General features: G+C 41.9%; 2 protein-coding genes across 23 annotated transcripts in view; one reads left to right on the top strand and one right to left on the bottom strand.

The window, feature by feature from the left end:
- tango2 (transport and golgi organization 2 homolog) overlaps positions 1-10,089 on the bottom strand; it is a 57,325-nt gene extending 47,236 nt beyond the window's left edge. Inside the window, exons 1-2 of one of the 6 annotated variants that reach the window (XM_014170608.2) lie at positions 9,596-10,089; positions 5,572-5,702 (exon numbers count right to left, since the gene is read on the bottom strand). In XM_014170608.2, the coding sequence (XP_014026083.1) occupies positions 5,572-5,627 (56 nt within the window). In that variant the 5' untranslated portion in view covers positions 5,628-5,702; positions 9,596-10,089. 6 annotated transcript variants of the gene reach the window in all.
- A 3,762-nt stretch (positions 10,090-13,851) lies between these two features.
- Positions 13,852-24,950, top strand: part of arvcfb (ARVCF delta catenin family member b) — a 250,535-nt gene continuing 239,436 nt past the window's right edge. For 7 of the 17 annotated variants that reach the window (XM_014170907.2, XM_014170899.2, XM_014170911.2 and 4 more), the window contains exon 1: positions 13,853-14,449. The gene's annotated coding sequence lies outside the window, so the exon portion shown is untranslated. Of the gene's footprint in view, positions 14,450-24,055; positions 24,177-24,950 lie in introns of all 17 variants that reach the window. The other 10 variants (XM_014170900.2, XM_014170903.2, XM_014170897.2 and 7 more) reach the window with 5 other exon arrangements.

Here is a 24,950-nt window from a genome sequence, read left to right as displayed (position 1 = left end):
CTGTGCATCAAAGGCTAATGATGCAAAGCCGGTTGCGGTGACACGTGTGGCCCAGGAGTCTACGACGCTGTCCCCGAAACAAAGCAAGCACTAATGATTTTACACAGGAGAGAGCAGCGCATCCATCTGTTTATCCATCTGAGCCTATGGGAATCACTAGGAGAAAAACAACAAGAAAGCCAACAGGGTCCAGCCATGCAGAGTGCAATTGTAGAGAATGATTACACAATTTATTCATGTAAATTATTCCTTACTTACAAAAAAGGGTATACGTTTGAGACAAAGTCAATGGGAATGCTAAGCTAATATTTCAGCAAGATACCTCCCATCCATGATAGTCATACTCCTATATTGCCAGGGAAAGTACTAATCATGATGGTGATGCAATACATAGGCCTAATTGGAATTCAAAACAGAACATTGTTGTCAGGAAGGTATGTTGGGGGCATTGGGTGCATGGAAGAAAACCAGTTACTCAAGAGGAATTTAGCATTCTTGCATTATTTTGCCATTCCCCTCACTGACATAACCTAGGCCTACATGCACTATTTCAACCACAACAAGGATGCTAGGTCTATAAGTTACACGTATCTTGTGACTCCAGAGTGAGTCATTGTTAACACACCTCCACTGTGATTGCCTTAGGCTAGGGCAATCTCCCAGAGGCAAAGGCAGAGATAGACCCTGGTCAGGTAGAGAGAGCTCCACAGATCCCAAGGGATTATTATAAACAGGGCTTTAAATTGCATTGACTGCTCCTCTACCACTGGCCTTCAAGGACATTCACTGAGATAAATCAGCAGTGACTGTAGTAAAGGTTAGCCGATGGTAGCCCATGATGGTGTTCCGCAGAGCTTTAGACCAACACGGAAGGCTTTGAATTTGCCTGCGTCCAAACTGAATTGTTCCGTTTCATTGAAATTGTGAAGTGAAACGGAGCAATTCAATTTGGATTCAGGCTAGCTTTGAAGACCTCCAGTGAGACAGCACCACAGATTCTCTAGGGCTCTTATCATTGCTACTTTGGGTGCTACATCAGATTGGAGATGCTACACTTCAGCACTAGCCTAACGCATCTTCGAGGGAGCAGGGTATAATAATTGAAAAAAAAATGTATGAAGAGATGGGAAGAATGTCCCCTGCATCTTACTCAACGCTACGATTCCTTTTTAAATTCAATTTGAGCTCAACATCTGGAGGTGTACATCTTTTTAAACCACCGTCTGAATATAGGCCTAAAGTTATGAGGTAAAATGAGAGCAGTCCAGACTAGGCTATATGAAAAACGTGTGGTAATTTATACAACGGGTGGGTCTAATCCTGATTGGTTAAAAGCGCATTCCAGCTGGTGACTATTCCACAAGTTACCACCGGCTAAATCTATGACGTTAAAATGCCTATTTACTCTGTTCCATCTGACTGGACAATCCACTGTCTCATCAGACCATCCAGGCAATTTATAAACTTGATCTCCACTATAAAAAGCATCTAGACACCATCACCCATTTCTTTTAGATTAACATTTAGTTTTCAACAGTGGAGATTTGTATAAACCCTAGTGTCTGTCTCTGACATTTGCAACATTGTTTCAATATTCAAATTCGATCTCCAACTGTCCCATAGTAATGAATGTATAGGGGACGAGAGAGAGGAATCAAATCAAAAACAAATAAAATTGTATTAGTCAAATTCGTCGAATACAACAGGTGTAGGTAGACCTTACAGTGAAATGCTTACTTACTAGCCCCTGACCAGCAATGCATTTAAAAAATATATATGGACAAGAATAAGAGATAAAAGTAACAAATAATTAAAGAGCATCAGTAAAATAACAATATTGATACTATATACAGGGCGGTACCGATACAGAGTCAGTGTGCGGGGGCACCGGTTAGCTGAGGTAGTATGTACATGTAGGTAGAGTTATTAAAGTGACTATGCATAGATGACAAAAGAGGGTAGCAGTGGTGTAAAAAGGGAGTGAGTGGGGGGGGGGGGGCACTGCAAATAGTCTGGGTAGCCATTTGACTAGATGTTCAGGAGTCTTATGGCTTGGGGGTAGAAACTGTTTAGAAGCCTCTTTGACCTAGACTTGGTATTCAGGTACCGTTTGCTGTGCGGTATTAGAGAGAACAGTCTGACTAGGGTGGCTGGAGTCGTGGACAATTTTTAGGGCCTTCCTCTGACACCGCCTGGTATAGAGGTCCTGGATGGCAGGAAGCTTGGCCCCAGTGACGTACTGGGCCATACGCACTACCCTCTGTAGTGCCTTGCGGTCGGAGGCCGAGCAGTTGATGCAACCAGTCAGGATGCTCTCGATGGTGCAGCTGTAGAACATTTTGAGGATCTGAGGACCCATGCCAAATCTTTTCAGTCTCCTGAGGGGAAATAGGTTTTGTCGTGCCCTCTTCACGACTGCCTTGGTGTGCTTGGACCATGATAGTTTGTTGCTCTCACCTTGCTCCACTGCAGCCCCGTTGATGAGAATGGGGGTGTGCTCGGTTCTCTTTGTCCTGTAGTCCACAATCATCTCCTTTGTCTTGATCACGTTGAGAGAGAGGGGTTGTTGTCCTGGCACCACATGGCCAGGTCTCTGACCTCCTCCCTATAGGCTGTCTCGTTGTTGTCGGTGATCAGCCTACCACTGTCGTGTCATCGGCAGATTTAATGATGGTGTTGGAGTCGTGCTTGGCCATGCAGTCATGAGTGAACAGGGAGTTCAGGAGGGGACTGAGCACGCACCCCTGAGGGTCCCCCTGTGTTGAGGATCAGCGTGGCGGATGTGTCGTTACCTACCCTTACCACCTGAGGGTGGCCTGTCAGTAAGTCCAGGATCCAGTTGCGGGAGGTGTTTAGTCCCAGGGTACTTAGCTTATTGATGAGCTTTGAGGGCACTATGGTGTTGAACGCTGAGCTGTAGTCAATGAACAGCATTCTCATGTAGGTGTTCCTTTTGTCCTGATGGGAAAGGGCAGTGTGGAGTGCAATAGAGATTGCATCATCTGTGGATCTGTTGGGGCGGTATGCAAATTGGAGTGGGTCTTGGGTTTCTGGGATGATGGTGTTGATGTGAGCCATGACCAGCCTTTCAAAGCACTTCATGGCTACAGATGTGAGTGCTACGGGTCGGTAGTCGTTTAGGCAGGTTACCTTAGTCCCTGTGCCCAAGAACACTATGGTGGCCTGCTTAAAGCATGTTGGTATTACAGACTCGGACAGGGAGAGGTTGAAAATGTCAGTGAATACACTTGCCAGTTGGTCAGCACATGCTCGCAGTACAGGTCCTGGTAATCCATCTGGCCCTGTGGCCTTGTGAATGTTAACCTGTTTAAAGGTCTTACTCACATTGGCTACGGAGAGCGTGATCACAGAGTCATCCGGAACAGCTGGTGCCCTCATGCATGTTTCAGTGTCATTTGCCTCGAAGTGAGCATAGAAATAGTTTAGCTCGTCTGCTAGGCTCGTGTCACTGGGCAGCTCTCGGCTGTGCTTCCCTTTGTAGTCTGTAATGGTTTGCAAGCCCTGCCACATCCGACGAGCGTCAGAGCAGGTGTAGTACGATTTGATCTTAGTCCTGTATTGATGCTTTGCCTGTTTGATGGTTTGTCAGAGGGCATAGCGGGATTTCTTATAAGCTTCCTTGAAAGCGGCAGCTCTAGCCTTTAGCTCAGTGCGGATGCTGCTTTTAATCCATGGCTTCTGGTTGGGGTATGTACGTGCGGTCACTGTGGGGACGACATCGTCGTCATCGATGCACTTATTGATGAAGCCAGTGACTGATGTGGTGTACTCCTCAATGCCATCGGAGGAATCTCGGAACATATTCTAGTCTGTGCTAGCAAAACAGTCCTGTAGCTTAGCATCTGCTTCCTCTGACCACTTTTTTATTGATCTAGTCACCGGTGCTTCCCGCTTTAATTTTTGGAATCAGGATAGAATTATGGTCAGATTTGCCAAATGGAGGGTGAGAGAGAGCCTTGAATGAGTCTCTGTGTGTGTGGAGTATAGATGGTCCAGATTTATTTTTCCTCTGGTTGCACATTTAACATGCTCATAGAATTTTGGTAAACAGATTTAAGTTTCCCTGCATTAAAGTCCCCAGCTACTAGGAGCGCATTTTCTTGTTTGCTTATGGCGGAATACAGCTCATTCAATGCTGTGTTAATGCCAGCCTCTGACTGTGGTGGCATGTAAACAGCTACGAAGAATACAGATGAAAACTCTCTTGGTAGGTATGTTAAAGCATGTAGTGTGGTCTACAGCTTATCATGAGATACTCTACCTCGGGCGAGCAATAGCTCGAGACTTCCTTAGATATCGTGCACCAGCGGTCATTTACAAAAATACATAGTCCGCCGCCCCTTGTCATACCAGACGCCGCTGTTCTATCCTTCCGGTACATCGTATAACCGTATATTGTCGTTGTTCAGCCACGACTCCGTGAAGCATAAAATGTTTCAGTTTTTAATGTCTCGTTGGTAGCTTAATCTTCCGCGGAACTCGTCAATTTTATTCTCCAAAGACTGCACGTTTGCTAGCAGAATGGACAGAAGTGCGGGTTTATTTGATTGCCTACGAATTCTCAGGAGGCAGAATGGCCTCCTCTTCACGCAGATCACGGGGATCGTGGCCTGTTCCCGAGGAAGCAGTATATCCTTTGCGCCGGGCTCGTCAGAGTCATGAAAGAAAAAAATATATCATTCTGCTAGTCCGTGGTGAGTAATAGCAGTCCTGACGTCTAGAAGTTATTTTCGGTCATAAGAGACGGTAGCGGCAACATTATGTACAAAATAAGTAACACAAATAAGTTACAAACAACGCAAATAAACAAACAAAAAAACACAATCGGCTGGGGTAAAACGTCTGCCTTCTTCTCCGGCAGGCATTTCTTAGCCAGTCGAAATCATGAATCAGTTGGCATAACTTTATGGATATATACATAGAAATGTCAATGAAAAAAAGTTTAACAAAACAAAGTGTAGCTAGTTTGCAATCTTTCCAGCTTCAGTTTGAAGTTGTGTTGGCTAGCTCCTCTGAACAACAGTGTCCTAACGAGAGAGCACATTTTCTATGGCAGGCGAAATCGTGCCTCATTAGCTCATTGTTATGGATGTATCCAAATAAATGTCACTTGAAAGCAGCTTAAACAAATGCAAATGCAGATACTTTGTTGTTAATCAGTCTGCACTGTTTGATGTGACTAAGTTGGCCGTAGCTGGCTATCTAGCAAGCAAGGGATAAGAACTTTGCCAGCCAGTATGGCAATGGAACATTTAAAACAAACAACTGGGTCGCGTCTCTGGCAACCGAACCAATAGAACGAACGACCAGCCGGCTTGGGTAGCAACCCTAGATTTGTTTCAGGACCATATCTTGTGGAAGGATGAAATAGTATGAATAGATTCTTCAAAATAAAGTTCATGAAAATGTGTCAATCATTATTTGAATATGTTTGTAACCCTCAACTTCGTTTCGGGCCTAACAACACCCGTGCCAATATATCCCCCAAACACCTGCTTCTCGGGCATTATCACTTAAATATAGTACAGAGGCAAGGAAAAGAGGCCTTACCTGTAGGCATTTTTGGATGCAGGCCGAGGGTCGAACTTGAAGAAGATGATACACATGTGGCTGTTAGGGGTGGGGGACGCTCTCTTACACTGGGCACGGTCAATTTCAAAACTTGGACATGTTGACAAGAGCTGGAAGAAAATTATAGTATAGTGAGAAAAGCAGTAAAGTGGGAAGGGGTGAGGGGGAATTGCTGCAATTGACCAAATGCTTGGTTAATAAATTAAATACATTTTTGCTCCAACACCAACCTGTCCTGAGCAATGAGAGAAGATCTGAAATAGACAATATGGCGGCGTACACAATGTTGGATTACCTCATGGAGCAAAAATATATTTCATTTAATTAATGGAGCATTTTCTAAATTCTTACATTCCTCTTGCAACTAGCGATGGGAGATGAGAAGACACTGGTAACTTCCATGTTGAGAGGAAGTAATGTTCTCGCTACGTAAATGTTAGTTGAAAAATTGCTGCCGCATTTTTACACAAGCTAACAATTCTGTAGCTACTGTATGCTAAGATCCTAACCTCATCCAAGTGGTAGGCTAATCCTGAAATATTCAATACAGGACAGCAATATTGTTGACAAGCCCTCATTTGTGTCCACACACTATATTGTAATCTGATAGAGAAGTGATTAGATAGGTCAAATGATGTGAAACAATGGACTTTGACCTAACACTTTTCCTCTTGTCCTGAAAAAGTAAAAAATAAATCACAATATCAAACAATTACTCCGATCAGAATTGCATCAGAGGCCAACATTGGAATAATATTTATATATTTTTTTCATGTAGGCCTACATAAATAAAAAGGTGTCAAACCCTAGGTGATATGCATACAGCCTCATGTCCAAACCGTGCTGACATGTGGGAGGTGCCATAAAAATGTAGCCAAACTTTAATGAGACTTTTAATTACATAAATATAGGCTAAACACCAGTCATGTTTGACAAATATAAATGGGATAATTAACATTAAAGTATAAAGGCTTGATTCTGTCAACATCCTCGAGGCACGTTCATGGTCACAAGACTGGAGTGTGAAGAACAGTGCCTGTTGCGCACCGCACATCACCCACCTTGAATTTGAGCGGAGATGGTCAGCATTAAACTATTTATTTAACTGTAAAAATGTATTTGATTAAAACCTGGACGTTTTATGAAGCATGTCTTACTGTGATTCAAAGTTGCCTAGCCAAAATACAGCCATAGAAATGTTGAGGGAATTATTTTATAAACACATAATATGCCATTGAAACAAGCATTTTCCTCATATTCTATTGGTTTTGAAAACAACATTATTTTATTGTCAAGCAGCCAAAGGCATATTCCTAATCATACTAGTAACCCATGTTAGTTACAGCATCTTTAGAGCTCCCTCTTTCTAAATTTCTAAAATATATTTTAATCTCTGTCACATGAAACAGCTTGTGTGTGCAGTGCGCTTTTGAGAAGTGTTGTTTTCCACTAAATGCATTTTGGAAACATTCGCAGGTAGCCTGCAGACATGTGCGCATTGTTGAGTTTATAATATGAAGAAATAAAACTTGATAAACATTATAAGCTAAACGGTGTGATCTGTTGCATCAGCCTCATAGATTTAAAAAAAAAAAAATCGAATATGTGCAGTGATTGTATGAATTTTGGATCTGTTGTCTCAGAGTCCGTTTTAAACCATATACTTATTTATCATAATCCCGGGGATGACAGGATGCCAGGATGCCCTTAATTTCGAGCCCTGGGAGGGAAATATTTAATAAAGACACTAAAAAGTATTTGGTTGTAGGATAATTGTAATGTTGCAATATTTTATAGGCTACCAAGGGTGGGGTGGGTATAATTTGTGTAACGTTCCAACAACTTTGTAAAGTACAAGTTAGCCAACAAACAATGCATACAAAGTAGTCTGATCAATTCACCTAGCTTACTAGCTGCCGAATAGGCATCGCAGCTGGCTGTGCCAGAGCCTGGACTCGAACCAGGATCTCTAGTGGCACAGCTAGCACTGCAATGCACAGCTAGACCACTGCAGCACTCGGGAGGCCCACTTATTCTTAATGTTTGTCCATAGGCTACCAGAGTGAGGACAGACATTTTTCTGAATAAACTTAATTAAATAGCCCACTCCCTACCCGGTATCTTGTTCTGCCGCTATACAACTTTGTATGCGTTGTTTGTTGGCAACCTTGTTATTTACTACGTTTTTTAAAACAGATTCCTGTTGGAAAGTTTTACAACTTAAACCCACCCCCAAGGGTGGCCAACCATCCTCCAGAGTTGTATTTTGAGACATAGGAAGAGTGTAACCTACATTTGTGTCTGATTATCTATGGGGGGGAAAGATAGTGATGCATTTTATTTTGTAAAGTAACTCCTTGCATCATAAAATGAAGTAAAATTTTTGTTTGGACTACACACACTTTTTTTGGGGGGGGCGACGACAACAAGTGACTTGAGCTTTTGGACAAGTAAAAAAAAACAATATGTTTTACAAGTAGCTCAAAAAGTTCATGTCAAGCCCTGATCAGCAGATTCTTTAAAAAAAACTCACCTGACACATGAGGTCAGCACCTGGTGACCACTAAAGTGTGTGCAGGCTTTTGTTCCTACCCAGCACTACAGCAACACACCTACTTCTAGAATTGGCTTCCTATTTCGCAACAAAGCATCCTTCGCTCATGCTGCCAAACATACCCTCGTAAAACTGACCATACTACCGATCCTCGACTTCGGCGATGTCATTTACAAAATAGCCTACAATACCCTACTCAATAAACTGGATGCAGTCTATCACAGTGCCATCCGTTTTGTCACCAAAGCCCCATATACTACCCACCACTGCGACCTGTACGCTCTCGTTGGCTGGCCCTCGCTTCATACTCATTGCCAAACCCACTGGCTCCAGGTCATCTACAAGACCCTGCTAGGTAAAGTCCCCCCTTATCTCCGCTCACCATAGCAGCACCCACCTGTAGCACGCGCTCCAGCAGGTATATCTCTCGGGTCACCCCCAAAGCCAATTCCTCCTTTGGCTGTCTCTCCTTCCAGTTCTCTGCTGCCAATGACTGGAACGAACTACAAAAATCTCTGAAACTGGAAACACTTATCTCCCTCACTAGCTTTAAGCACCAGCTGTCAGAGCAGCTCACAGATCACTGCACCTGTACATAGCCCATCTATAATTTAGCCCAAACAACTACCTCCTCCCCTACTGTATTTATTTATTTATTTTGCTCCTTTGCACCCCATTAGTTCTATTTCTACTTTGGACTTTTCTACTACAAATCTACCATTCCAGTGTTTTACTTGCTATATTGTATTTACTTTGCCACCATGGCCTTTTTGCCTTTACCTCCCTTATCTCACCTCATTTGCTCACATTGTATATAGACTTGTTTTTCTACTGTATTATTGACTGTATGTTTGTTTTACTCCATGTGTAACTCTGTGTTGTTGTATGTTGTCGAACTGCTTTGCTTTATCTTGGCCAGGTCGCAATTGTAAATGAGAACTTGTTCTCAACTTGCCTACCTGGTTAAATAAGGGTGAAATAAATAAATAAATAAACAAACTTCAACTAATAGTTATTTATTATGAAGTGGCCTAGAGAAGCAGAACACATAGCTAGCAAGTAACTTCTTATTTCTAGTTGCAAACAACATTAAGGTTAGCTTGTTAAACCAATCTTTTCTCTAATATCTCTGGTTAAGCTAGCTGACTAACGTTACAATGATTAGAAATCTAACGCTAGCTAGCTATAGCAATAGTGAGCAAAAATGTCCAATCTGAGAACCAAGACAACAAAATGGCAATTATAGCCTTGCTTATAATGTTACCTTTAGTCAACAACTTTGATCAAACACAGATTGCAGCGAGTTAGCAAACTAGCCAGCTAGCTAAAAGCAGCAGTCTTGCACTAGATAGCTGTCACAACAAGGACAAAACAGGCAAGTCTACCGGTCTGTTATGCAACACAATACAAAATAAGAATATATTACAATTAACCTGCCTGGTTACCTACTTTGAGTAAAGTAAAACGTACTCACTGTTACACTTGCTTCTGAAGATCAATTCATTCGGTTGGCTAATAAAAAATAAAAAAACGTATTCGCACATATAGGTTGCATTTGATTTAGTTTGTCAGTAGGCTAGACCGGAACTTTCAGTTCAATGTCACTGGACGAATGAGAACTCCGCTCGCCCCGTGGATGGTTCCAGAATGGCCCGGGTGTAAATCGGGTGCATCCACTTCGATGGCGACCATCGAGCAACACACACTGTGATTCGCCGATACTAATGTCGCGTTCATATCATGTCATGTCGGGAACTTGTAAATATGACGGGGAAAAAAACGTGTACATTCGATGGGGAAAATGCACGTGAACGCTCATCCAATTTGTAATTGGTAGTACAGTATGAAGACAGGCAGAAACAACTTCTCCAATCGAAGTCCCCGATCACACCTGTAGGCGATGTCATTGTTACGTTAGCTCGCTAATGCCACGTTAAAACCAACTGGGAACTCGGAAAAATACGAGCTCCGACTGGGCATAATCGTTTTGAATGGTCATCCAACTCGGGAATTCGTGCCTCTTTCTAGAGCCCAGACTTTCCGACCTGAATTTCACTGACGTCATGATTTACTTCGTAAGTTCCCAGTTGTTTGAACACACTGGAGTCGGAAATCCGAGCATCCGAGTGCCGAGCACCCAGGTGTTTTGAACTTAGATCTCGATCTGAAGTCACGCACCACTGAAAATGGCAACAAACATGGCCGCGGTTTCGGCTGTAAATTCATATCGGCATTGGTCAATGGTTTTTGCATTCCCTCAGCACTCCGCCAAGATGTGAACGTGGCATAAACCTGAGAAGACTGAGGAGATTGGCCAGATTTCTCATATCATTATTTGTAAAGTTAATGTCAGTTTTATCATTTCAATTAGTTGATAGACCATTTAAATTAGTTGATAGAACATTTCAATTAGTTGATATTAGTATTTTTTGGCAATGCATGTGACTGGGTAGGAACAATTTGGTCGTTTTGGTCAGTGTTTCCTATGGGGACACAATTAGTGGGAAACGTGTAAAAAGGTATAAACAAAGATAGTGGATAAATGAAGAGTTCACGCGGTCGTTTACGTTTGGAAAAAAATGACCAGTTCCTGTTTACTTAAAGGTAAAGGTAAACTGCACCCAAAAACTATATTTTGGCATTTGTTTCATTAGTCCATTGTTGACATAGTCCCAAAATGTGTTGCTTGTCAGCACTCAAATGAAGATATGTAACTTTCAAAATACAGAAATCAGCCCCATATGATGTATTTTGCATCATATGATGCTGTATTTCAAAAGTTACATATCTTGAAAACTTGAGTGGATAGTCAAATTAATTTAATAGTTCATTTAAAACGTTTAAATGCTTTGCAAGAATATCAATTTCCCTACAAATCCTGTTTTAGATGGACACATCTGAAATCAGGCTACCTGATGGGACTTAAATAAATCCATAAAATCACCAGACAAAATAAACGTTCTACCACATGTTATTTTTGCTAAGCCTATTTGAGTACGGACATATACAATTTGGACGTGAAAACTATTTCTAAGATGCATACTTTCAGTTTTTCCAAACTCACTTCACTCGTGCATAAGAAGGAGGCTGGCACACGTGCAGATCAAATACACCACTAGAACCCAGATTAAGATGTTTACATGTCATAATTATTGTTTGATATTGTTCCATCAATTCCATTCCAGCCATTACATTGAGCACGTCCTCCAACAGCTCCCCCCCACCAGCCTCCTCTGATGTAAATGTCCAATGAAACAGAAAAAATTAGGAAGTGGGATGTCTCGCTTCCTCTCTGGTATAAAAGCACACCTGTGGTGATAATGATGGTTTCCCAGGAACTGATGGCTTCTACAGTTGTAGCTAGATGGGGCATAGCGCCATCTAGTTGTGTCGGGGGCAACTGTAGAATTTGAGCTAACTCTAACCCTTTTCCTAACCTTAACCTAATTCTCGTAACCTGCTACGTAAAGTAACTTCTGTCCATAGCTGTACTCCATCTAGCCACAACCATAGAAGCCATTGAAAGCTCGGAAATCTGACTTCCAACTTCAGTGCGTTCAAAACCACTTGGAAATTGGAAGAAAACTAGCTCTGACTGGATCATCCAACTCAGGCCTCTTTCTAGAGCTTCGACATTCTGACCTGAACGTCACTGACGTCGTGATTTGACCTTGTATTTTTCATAGTTCCTAGTTGTTTTGAACACGGCATAAGAAACCATCAGTGTCACCGCAAACCAAAGCCCTGTCCGCAAATAAGAGCTTTGTACACAAGATGAAGGTCAGTAGGTGCTCTGTCAGGAACCATGCAGTCTGTTTGAGAATACATTTTTGGTGCATGGTTGATTGATTATAGGCTACTGAGAAGGTTCCATGTGTTTGGAGAGGCTTTGGGGGCCAAGCAGTTAATTGAAACCACCCTTCTTTAAAAGTATTGTCATTGTTTTTGTCATAGTTTTGTGAATTCTTGAAAGCACTGTTAGGCCTAGGTCTACCGTAGGATGTTTCAGAGTCATCTACTGAATAGGACTTCCTGAGATCAAACCAAATGTTTTTGGTTACATGTGCCTAATACATGTGTAGACTTTACAGTGAAATGCATACTTACGAGCCATTCCCAAGACAAATATTTGCACAAAAAAAGGAAATAGTAACAACAAAAAAGGTTATATACAAGGAGTACCAGTACCGAGTCAATGTGCAGGGGTACGAGGTAGTTGAGGTAATACAGTATGTACATGTGGATAGGGGTAAAAGTGATTTTTTTGGGGGGCCTTCCTCTGACACGGCCTGGTATAGAGGTCCTGGATGGCAGGAAGCTCAGCCCCAGTGATGTACTGGGCCATACGCACTACCCTCTATAGCGCCTTGCAGTCGAATGCCGAGCAGTTGCCATACCAAGCGGTGATGCAGCCAGTCAAGATGCTCTCAATGGTGCAGCTGTGGAACTTCTTAAGGAACTGAGGGCCAATGGCAAAATCTTTTCACCCTCCTGAGGGGGAAGACTATGTCCTCATGACTATGTTGGTGTGTTTTGACTGTGATATGTCCTTAGTAATGTGGACACAGAGGAATTTGAAGCTCGACGCGCTCTAATACAGCCCAGTCTCTGTGAATTGGTGCGTGCTTGGCCCTCCGTTTCCTGTAGTCCACAATATACTCTTTTGTCTTGCCAGCTTTCCAAGAGAGGTTGTTGTCCTGAGACCACACTGCCAGGTCTCTCACTACTTCCCTATAGGCTGTCTCATCGTCGTTGGTGATCTGGCCTACCACCGTCGTGTCGTCTCAAAACTTAATGATGGGGTTTGAGTCGTGCACGGCCACGCAGTCATGGGTGAACAGCGAGTACATTAGTGGACTGAGAACGCACCCCTAATGGGCCCCCATGTTGAGGGTGAGCGTGGCAGATGTGTTGTTGCCTATCCTCACCACCTGAGGGTCCAGGATCCATTGCCAGAGGGAGGTGTTCTGTCGCAGGATCCTTAGCTTAGTGATGAGCTTGGAGGGCACTATAGTGTTGAACGCTGAGCTGTAGTCAATGAACAGCATTCTCATGTAGGTTTTCCTTTTGTCCAGGTGGGAAAGGGCAGTGTGGAGTGCAATAGGGATTGTATAATCTGTGGATGTGATGGAGCGGTATGCAAATTGTTGTGGGTCTAGGGTTTCTGGGATGATGGTGTTGATGTGAGCCATGACCCGCCTTTCAAAGCACTTCATGGCAACAGATGTGAGTGCTATGGGTCTATAGTCATTTAGCCAGGTTACCTTAGTGTTCTTGGGCACAGGGACTATGGTGGTCAATTTGTTCTCATGCTGTTATAGGACCATCCCCCATGAGGAGCTGAGCATAGGCCTAAACCATCCATCCACGCCTCTAGCGAACTCGACTTTGTTCCATGTCGTGTGTTTACTGAATATAGCCTACAACAACGTATGTCAATGGTAGCCAAGGTCTACCTTCATACATACAAATTATGAATTTGATCATGTTCAGGTGAGTTCATTTGGTCAAAGTAGGAAGCTTAGTATAAATGGCCGCATATTTGAATTTACCGCTGACATTATGCAAAGATAGACGGATTTTAAACCAACCACGTTGGAGATACTAAGTACGTTCACCCAATCAAAATAAATATTTCCTCGAAGGCCCTGCGATAGGGGCGGGATTCAATTGACGTTTGTTCTGATAGTTTTGTTGTACTGACGCTGTTTGTTATTTGATAGATCAGTTTGGCCAGGCAATTCTTTTCTCTTGAAGTAGGGTATACTATTTGCTATCGAAACTCATTTTCTACGCTAGGATATTGAAAGTTTGCGACTTTTCACATTACTTTTTGTTTCGGGCTTTAAATGGAGAGGGGGGCAGGCTATTTACCAATAGACTAACTTGTCTTAATTCCTATTAAATAAATAACGGACAGATTTTTTTTTTTTAATGGAAGGAAACATTTCACCACAGGTTGTTGATTTGGCCCCTATTACCGTCCAGATATTGAGCAAATAAGTATTAGCTAAGCAAATCACAGACTACACAGTATTATTCTCGGGCACCGTACGAGAATAACTGTAGCCCTGTCGTTTGCTACAAATAATACTGAAAAGAGAAGAAATCATTTTTCGGATTGGTTATAAATGTATATTAAGTGTTGTCGACGTTATTTGAGGTGCAATTCAAAGACGACGGAGAAGAATAGAAGTGTCAGGTGATTTCATCAACGCGAGGAACCATCTGGTGATTGCATCGCTAAGTTTACCCTGCTCCTGCGTGCTATCCCTAAACTCCAGTGGAAGGGAGGAAGAGAAGGTAAGAGCCGCTATAATGTAACGTATCAATGTGCTATAATGATTTTTGGTTAAGTAAACGTCAATTTGATACGAGTATTTTCATTTTATCAGCCCGAACAAACAATATATTATTCCTACGTAGTCGTAGGCTACACGCGACGCAAACGCTTTTCAATGGTTATAGAAGGATTTGTGTGCCAGTGTGGTGGGGATTTTACGGAGTTGGTGTTCTTTGATGGCACTCAATTGTAGACTAGTAAAATGTATATTTTATGTAAAATGCATTCGATTAACAAATTATTTGAGTAGTCTAACGACATCTATATATTGCAATAGAGTAACGTTAGCCACAGATTTGTCCCCTTGAATGACTAATGTTTCATAAAGTATGCAAACCCATGTCGTGTGTTTAATGAATATAACCTACAAAAAAGGATATGTAGTTCACTGCCTCCTGATTCTGCATATATAAGAGCACGCAAGTCATCTATTGTGGAAAAGTTAAGTGCCTCAGTCTGCCCGTGGCACTAACAATAGGCTACCTACAGGTAACTGCAAACATAGTGTCTTAATAGGGCGTTGGGCCACCACGAGTCGCCAGAACCGCTTCAATGCGCCTTGGCATATATTCTACAAGTGTTTAGAACTCTATTGGCGGGATGGGTCACCATTCTACCACGACGAATTGCATAATTATTTTTTGTTGTTGATGGTGTCTCGGGTGCTGCTCCAGAATCTCCCACAAGTGTTGATCTGGTGACAGATGCACAACCTTTAAATCCCCAATGCTCATTTGGCTGTGTTTACACGGGCAGCTGAATTCAGATCTTTTTCCATTAATTGGTCTTTTGACTAATCACACATTTTTCAGAGCTGATCTAATTGGTCAAATGACCAATTAGTGAAAAATTATCACAGATCTCTTTAGCCATGATAGCCAAAATAATGGGGGACTAGGCATTTTTAAAGGTGACCCAAAGCGTGGGATGTTAATTCAGAAACCACACCTGTGTGGAAGCACCTGCTTTCAATATACTTTGTTTCCTGTATTTACTCATGTTAACTTTATTTTGGCAGTTACCTTTACCATCTTTGCAATAATTCTAAATAATAATGTTTTCATGCTGACCTTTGGCAATGCAAAATACAGTGAAGTGACTTTATTTATAGTAACAAATGTGGTGGTAAACTTTGGATATTTATTAGACGGATAATAATGTAAAGTTGATAGGCGTAATCAATCATCTTATTTAACAATAACATATTTTATGGCATGATGTTGGTATTGACTTTATGAAAGATGAGCAGCAGGATATGTCATATTCGCCACAGGACACCTGCCATGGTATTTTTGAGATGCCTTAGGACCTCAGTTTTTCCAAGATGTAACACATTAATGTGTGTTTTTATTTTATTTATTTTCATATTTTTTGCTGCTGTGGCTTGAACTGTCAATCATTTCCCTCTACTTTTGTTTTTCCTTATTGAGTGAGTGTGTATCCATGGAGTCTAATTTCTTCTCTTGTAATTACCCAGTATGGAATAGGGGGCACTTGCGAGTTGCTGCTCGAATTATTTGTGAGGGGGTTTATTCCCTCTTATGTGGCTCTCCTCTTGAGGCCTGAACACTCTTTATGAACACTGATAGGCCTAATATAATGAAATGCGTGCGTATCGCCATAGAGGTATTTGATGTGTTCAATTCTGTTGATGTTACTGCTGTAGAGAAAAGCGATTCAGTTTGATGGAATAGACATTTATTGGCCATGCAGTGTTGTATGTATGAATGAATATAAATAGCTTTTGCAGTCAATCACAAGGTCGTGCTCTCAGTATTAAAATGTAAGAAATTCTCATAGATTTATATACAGTGAAGTCTGAAATTATTGACACCCTTAATAAAGATGAGCAGTAATGATATAAAATAAATAATTCAAATACTGAGCTACATTATATGCTAAAACAAATGGGGACATTGTTTTATACGAATACAATTGCTCAGAGAAATAGATGTTCTTTTAACAAGATCAATGGTAGGCTTCAAAATGATTGCTACCCCTAAATATTTTTATAAATAAAGCATTTGCAAGTTAAGTATTTTGTCCTATATTCTTAGCACACAATGACTACATCAAGCTTGTGACTCTACAAACTTTTTGGGTGCATTTGCAGTTTTTGGTTGTTTCAGATTTTGTGCCGAATAGAAATGAATGATGCATAATGTGTTGTCATTTTATTTTTATTGTAAATAAGAATAGAATGTTCCTAAACACTTCTATGTCAATGTGGATGCTACCATGATTACAGATCATTCTGAATAATGAGTGAGAATGTTAGAGGGCCTAAGATCATACCCCCAAACAGTGCTTAACATGTCATCGCACATTTGCTGGTGTCATAGAGTAGAGGCACTTTATTGAATAAAAAAAAAAAAATGTGTAGCCTAGGTACTGGGAAAAATGTGCGGTTTTTAATAAATGCGTCTCATGCAATTTTACTTCATTTTACATGACTAGAGACTTTGGCTGAATCTTTTTTAATACCGCACAAATTATCAAAATGGCAAGCTACTTTGACACTGAAAATCTGAGCGAAATAAAAACGACCTTGTCTGGACTCCATCAATAGCCTATGTGTGGAAACCGATATTGAAGGCTACATTATGACGAAATTATAGTCCTAAAAAATGCTTTACAGTTTAACTGACTCACCCAATGATGCTCAGCTGACTTGCTGGTGATGGCTGATGAGCTCATGCCAAAAGCCGATCTGTCTTTTGTAAAACAATATTTAGAATTTTATCAAATATTTTGGTAGCCTACAGCATAGTGTTCTATTTTCAGCAGGAGCCATTTGCTTTGCAACCTGTGTTTTCCCTCGGTTGTATTTGAAATATTGTGAATGGCCTGTTGGTCTGTGTGCTGTTTTTTCATTGACTGATTTGCTGCGCATTCCCGACTAGGCTATTCCTTGTTATTGGGCTACAATCCACGACTAGGCTATTTTAAAAAATAAGCTATTGATCCTTTATGGATAAATTATAAGCCTTCTCGTGGTGTTTGGCAAATGTATAGTGCATTCGGAAAGTATTCAGACCCCTTACCTTTTTCCACATTTTATGTTACACCCTTATTCTAAAATGTATGAAATAACCTAGGTAAAATAACCTAGGTAAACGAGCAGTCGGTGGGAGAAGGGCCTTGGTCAGGGAGGTGACCAAGAACCTGATGGTCACTCTGACAGAGCTCTTCAGTTCCTCTGTAGAGATGGGAGAGCATTCCAGAAGGACATCCATCTCTGCAGCACCCCACCAATCAGGCCTTTATGGTAGAGTGGCCAGACGGAAGCCACTCCTCAGTAAAAGGCACATGACAGCCAGCTTGTAACTAAAGGACTCTGACCATGAGAAACAAGATTCTCTGGTCTGATGAAACCAAGATTGAGGAAACCATCCCTACGGTGACGCGTGGTGGCAGCATCATGCTGTAGGGCTGTTTTTCAGCGGCAGGGACTGGGAGACTAGTCAGGATCAAGGGAAAGATGAACGGAGCAAAGTACAGAGATCCTTGATGAAAACCTGCTCCAGAGTGCCCAGGACCTCACACTGGGAGAAAGGTTTACTTTCCAACAGGACAGCGACCCAAAGCACACAGCCAAGACAACGCAAGAGTGGCTTCGGGACAAGTCTCTGAATGTCCTTGGTGGTGGCAGCATCATGCTGTAGGGACTTCAACCCAATTGAACATCTCTGGAGAGACCTGAAAATAGCTATGCAATCGACACTCCCCATCCAACCTGACAGCGCTTGTCAGGATCTGCAGAGAACAATGTGAGGAACTCCCCAAATACAGATGTGCCGAGCTTGTAGTGACATACCCAAGAAGACTCAAGTCTAATTACATTTACATTTTAGTCATTTAGCAGACGCTCTTATCCAGAGCGACTTACAGTAGTGAATGTATACATTTCAATTCATACTTTTTCCCCCCCGTACTGGCCCCCCCCGTGGGAATCAAACCCACAACCCTGGCGTTGCAAACACCATGCTCTACCAACTGAGCCACAGGTTGCTTCAACAAAGTACTGAGTAAAGCGTATGAGTACTTATGTAAATGTTTTATTTGTAATACTTTTGCAAATGTGTCTAAACCTGTTTTTGTTTTGTCGTTATGGGGTATTGTGTGTAGATTGATTGGGGGGATTTAATAAAAAAATAAACATTTTTTATTTTTTAGAATAGCCTGTAATGTAACAATGTGGAAAAAGTCAAGGGGTCTAAATATTTTCAGAATGCACTGTATTTCAATTCATAAGGGGTGCTGCTGTTCCTTCAGAACCCTTCGCGCGGCCATAATTCTATCAGGAAATAAATGAAGTGCAACACTGGAGAGATGACTTGCAGGCTCATGTCTATCAGAGCAGAGAGGGATCGTAGAAAGTGAATCTCATTTTAGTTATGTGAGAGATACTGGCACGTTTCTCACACAGACACGCTTTGGTCTCCAACAGGTTACAATGTTGCGTAAACCCAGGCCGGCCCAACCCAAATCAACTCTTAGAATATTAGGCCCGGGCTGAAAATCTACTTTTTCATCTTTTTGTTAATTCTCCTGCCCCCCCAAAAAATGTGGAGGGAAGTCTTCTGAAATTTGATCTATTCTGTGAAAATAATTGTTCATGACTTGAGGTACCGGATCTGGCCAAATAGGTGCCGGAACCAAGCAGTCCAAAACGGAGAGGTGCAGGATCCGGCTCAAATTAAGCAATGGCACCAAGACATGCTAACCTCGCTCCATTACCAATAACATGGGAGGTTAGCATGTCTTGGGGGCATGATCTTTGGCCATCTAACTTACTCATCATTATTCACGCTTCGTTCAGAATTATTTTAATTTCTATTGAGGGGGGGGAATAATCTGAAACGCAACCAAAACGAACTGCAAATACATCCAACATGTTTGGAGTCACAAGCTGGATGTAGTCATTGCGTGCTAGGAAAATGGGACCAAATACTGAACTTTTGACTACTTAAACAAATGTTTAGAGGTGTCAATTTTGACCCCTAACTTTATTAGATTTGTTTATTTCTTGTTAAAAAAATTCTCTGAGCAATTTGTATAACGTAATTTCCCTTTTTTTCAGCTTTTTTTTTGTTTATTTGAATTATTTTATACAGTCATTATTGCTCATCTTTATCAAGGGTGTCAATCATTTCGGACCCACTGTATGTGCAATGTGACTACTCCAAATGCATGGAAATGACAGTGTTTTTATTTTTTTATGTCTGTCACAAGTTCTACACATGGATTAGAGTACTCGTATGCAACCAACAATGGATGGATGTTATTGGTTCAACTCGAGTGCTGTCTATTTATTTAATAGATAAGCATGTGCTACATTAATCATTTCTCCAAAAGGACCCATCAGCAAAATTATTGTTTTTGTTGTTTGCCGTATATCTAGCAGTGAGTGACAATATCCTGGAGACTTGGCTTCCATGGATCCTAAGTCTGCCAGATTTGACAACACAATGCCTAGCTCCTGTCAAGGCATCTGTCAGTATTCAGCTGCCATATCTGACCCAGTGATATCTCATCCCACATAGGCCTACTATGTTTCACTTTGTCAAGGTGATTCTATTAATATTTACTCCATTGATGCAGCTGTCGGTTGTATCATCCCTGATTTACTAAATATTCTATTTACCTTGTTTTGATTTCGATAGGCTATATGCTGTTCAGTGGGAACGTTATGACTGCATCAGTGTCCGGGTTATAATGAGACTACTTGATTCACATTAGAATGGTCTTTCAGCCTGGGCTGTGAAGAAGTTCTAATTGAGATAGAAAAGAGAACCCTAATGCTCAGTGTGATCTCCCACGCGTGGCCTACTTGGCGACAGCTATTTTGAAGTACTGTGAATGTTGAATGGGGAAGGTGGCCGAGTTATCAAATTTTGTTGATCACACATGGTTAGCATATATGTTTGTGCTTCTAGTTCCGACTATGCAGTAATGTCTAACAAATTCACAACAACTACCTTATAAACACAAATGTAAAGGGATGAATAGAATATGTACATATAAATATATGGACGAGCGATGGCGTGCGGCATAGGCAAGATGCAGTAGATGGTATAGAATACAGTATATATACATATGAGATGAGTATTGTAGGGTATGAAAACATTAAAGTGCCTTTTATTTAAAGTGACTAGTGATACCTTTTTATTAAATCCATTTATAAAAGTTACAAGAGATTTGAGTATGTTGGCAGCAGCCACTCGGTTAGTGATGGCTGTTTAACAGTCTGATGGCCTTGAGATGGAAGCTGTTTTTCAGTCTCTCTGTCCCAGCTTTGATGCACCTCTACTGACCTCGCCTTCTGGATGTTAGCGGGGTGAACAGGCAGTGGCTTGGGTGGTTGTTGTCCTTGATGATCTTTTTAGCCTTCCTGTGACATCAGGTGCTGTAGGTGTCCTGGAGGGCAGGTAGTTTGCCCCCGTTGATGCACTGTGCAGACCTCACTACCCTCTGGAGAGCCTTGCGGTTGAAGGTGGTGCAATTGCCTTACCGGGGGGTGATGCAGAACGACAGGATGCTATCGATTGTGCATTTGTAAAGGTTTGTGTTTTTAGGTGACAAGCCACATTTCTTCAGCCTCCTGAGGTTGAAGAGGCTCTGTTGCGCAGCCTTCACCACGCTGTGTGTGTGTGGGCCATTTTCAGTTTGTCCGTGATGTGTACGCCAAGGAACAATCCACCTTCACTACTGTCCCGTGGATGGGGGAGGGTGCTCCCTCCGTTTCCTGTAGTCCACGATCATCTCCTTTGTTTTGTTGTCGTTGAGTGAGCGGTTATTTTTCTAACACCACACTCCGAGGGCCCTCACCTCCACCATGAAGGCCGTTTCGTCGTTGTTGGTAATCAGGCCTGCCACTGTAGTAGTGTCTGCAAACTTGAGGATTTAGTTGGAGGCGTGCATGGCCACGCAGTCATGGGTGAACAGGGAGTACAGTAGAGGTCCCGAGAACACACCCTTGTGGTCAGTTGATCAATTAGTAATGGGGATGCTTTACCGAAATCAACGAATAGCGGGAAACAACGCAATGATGCATTCTCAGTATGCGAAAATAGGATGTTCAATAGTATGCAACATTTAGAAAATGTAAAATGGTTTAAATGCCAGGATGTTATTTATACTCGTTTTGGCTCTAAATATAGTAGATTTCTTTGCTCACTTTTCCACAATGCATTGGGAGGCTGTGAGTGATAGGCCCTAGTTCTTTTCAAGTTACCCCCAAACACAACTATGCTACTTAATTGGGAAGATACCTGAAGCTTCTGCAGTGGTGTTCAAACGTAAGCTGTCGTTTTTTTCTTGTTCTTAAAGGATCACAAGCATTGCCTCTTGCATTGCATTTTATGCTACGTTTTGTATAGTCCATTTATTTAGCCTACTTTCTCATATAGCGTTAAGTCTGGTGGTGGATACTGTGCTGAATAGCCTGTATGAATCCTACTCTGACGTGAATCTGTAACTCTGTATCATTTTTTTGTATCCTTCTGTAGCTATTGCTTAATGGTAAGTCCATTCCTGGGAAAATGGTAGTGCCAAACAGCAACTATTTTTGAGAGGCTTCATAGAATGTGTAATGGAATTGATTTGTGCAGGACATTGACTCGGTACTGGTACCCCCTGTATATAGCATCGTTATGTTACTTTTTGATATTTAATTTTGTTAGTTTATTTAGTAAATATTTTATCAACTCTTTCTTGAACGGCATTGTTGGTTTAGTGCTTGTAAGTAAGCATTTCACGGTACAACACCTGTTGTATTCGGCGCATGTTACAGACAGGATTGGATTTGGAATGAATCCTGCATCAAGCAAGTGCTTTAGCCCTTGGCGGTTATAAGGGGGACCTCGCCTAAAGAGGTTCATCCTTGAAAATGATAGAAAGAAAAGCCACCTATTACTATGAGCCAGTGTCTACGTAGCTGGCCATCTACTCCAATAATATTGTAAATGTCTGACCTAAAAGCAAAATCATGTCGATTTTATTAAATTGCCTCAACTTGCATGCACATTTGGATGAATAAATAAACTACATTAACACCACACTCTGCTGTCTCTGTAGTTTGATGGATTGATCAAAGTACAGTATCTTACTGGGGAGATGAAAGTCAGTCAGTGCTGTGGGTAAAGGTTGCTGTGATGTGACTGCCTGTGTAGTGCGAGAGGGAGGCCAGGTCCAGAGTGAATGCCTCTTTATGCTCCTGGCTGACACCTGCTAGGCTGAGGGGTGGGGGCAGAGCTGTGCTTCTTCCCCCTGTCCTACTTGCTTGGTATGCTCCTTCAATAAACCCTTGGCACTGGTCTCCTCTCCCTCCTGCGAAAGGGAATAACTCTTTAGGTCTTTGTCTGGCCAGCCCCAGCACACACAGCATAGCCCCAGGACTGTGTTAAGGCTTTTTTGATTGTTAGCTGTCTTGGGTTAAATATAGAAGTTTATGAAGGATAGGAAATATGTGTCTATGGGGGTTACTAGCTAGGGAATTATGAAGTACTGTGTTGTTGTAGTCTTATGTTTTTTTTCAAAATAATTTGGTGTTATTTGACAAGTTCCCTCCAGTTAATAAAAAAACACAGAATAAAAATCAATATGTCAGAAATGAAAATTAACTTCAGCCTAAAGGAGAATTGCTGGCTCTTTCTATTAACCGTACTATATAAAGTGTTCTTTGTTTATTTTGTCCAGTGTTATTCTTGTATTTCCATAGCCCTGTGATATAGTGATGGTATGTACTGAAATGCGATGCCAGGGCATGCTTTCAATCATCTCTTCGCAGTCAGACACAAGATGACGTCTGTGCCAGAAATGGTTTTTAAACAAGATTTCATGGCATTATTCATTATTCCCCTCAGTGCAGGGATCTTAGGTGGTGATGTGTAATAGAATAATAGTGGGCCTGTTCCACTGTGACATGTTGACTAACCATTAATCTGCCTCCCTTGCCCCCCCCCTCCAACCCACCCCACAGTGCATAAACATAGAGCAATTACACTGAAATCCCTCTGCATCGAGAAATGAACAAACCATTTTTTTTGGGGGGGGGAAATACTGTAAATTCCCTGGCTGATCCCCCCTCCACCCCAATCTGAGGATGACACTGGCTACAATCAGCGGTGTTAGTGCAGTCAGTCACTGTGCCCTAACACCTTTTCCTGAGGACTTTACCCAAGATGATCTCTGCAGTTGACAACTTCAGGCAGTGGCCTGGATTGATCTTAATTACATCCCCCATGACCTGCTAGTCAGTGGATTGAAATCTCAGCAGCACATCTTTTAGTCCCTCACCATGCAGAACAGTCAACATCTGTGCTTAGTGTTGTATTCATTTAGGGCTCGCTGAAGCAAAATGTTTTACAACGGAAAATTAAAATGCAAATGTTTCTTGTGGTGTTTTATGTCTGGTTGCAACCTGAGACAATGACCAAACCACTAGATCAAATCAGCAGTGAACCATCTCCTGGTCCCTGCTGTATGGAAGATTAACCCTGCTGGGCCCTGCCCTGCTTTGATTATGTCCACGAATAAGAGCTGCTTAATTATAATCACTGCAGGGCCATCCTGGGAGGGTAAACACAGGCACGGGTGTGTCTGTCCATCAGCCCAGACACCACACTGCAGCTGAATTTGGAATGTGTCGGTCTCCTGCCCAAGTCCACACCTGCATGAGAGCAGGTACGTTGCCACAGACAGTTCAAGTTCTGGACTACCACAATGGTGCCCTACAGTGAACCATAATGTAGCATTGTTGTTGATTTTAAATATGAAATAGCAAATGGACCATTTTTTGGAGGAATAAATATAGCAGCAGTCCATTTTAAAATGGTATTTGGTTGTGGCTTGTACACTTGCATCTCTCCTATTTGTCAGTTTCACCAGAGCTTGAAAGAGTGAAATTAAGTAGGGAAATCATTAAATGGTTTGAGGAGAAAATAACCTTTTTCATTTGTTTATTTGGGTTAAAAGTGTAAAAAAAAAAGTACAAAAGAGCGAGGGAGAGCTTCATAAGTCTGCTTTAATGCTCTGCTCTACCATCTCTTTCTGCTCTGTGCATGTAGAAAGAGGGGCTGTGGGAAAGATCTGCCCTGTCTGTGTGGACCCGCTGGCCCTGTCCTCTGGAGAGTAGGGGCTTGATCCCAGCTCGACCCTAAAGGACATCCACTGGTAAAGACACTCCAGGAGATGCTTCCAATGTAAAACAGGAAAAGCGCTTATCTAGTCTTGCTGGTGTAGCCAGGGCTCTAAATTGGTAATGCTCTGTGTGACCAGGAGTTGTAATGACGAGGCTTCGCTGTACCGTTGTTTCCGAGTGCCCTAGAGAAAAACGCGAGTGTAGATTCAACATCGTCATGGTTGCACTATTCCTACAGTGAAAATGTCTCGTTTCTATCCAAACCAGGTCAAAAGATTTTACCTGTATTACCGCCGCAACATTTTTATTTTCCGATA

Source organism: Salmo salar, chromosome ssa24 (genome assembly GCF_905237065.1).
Source record: "Salmo salar chromosome ssa24, Ssal_v3.1, whole genome shotgun sequence".
Lineage (NCBI taxonomy): Eukaryota > Metazoa > Chordata > Actinopteri > Salmoniformes > Salmonidae > Salmo > Salmo salar.
Note: the sequence above shows the minus strand (reverse complement) of the source record. Positions and strands in the feature narration are given on the sequence as shown.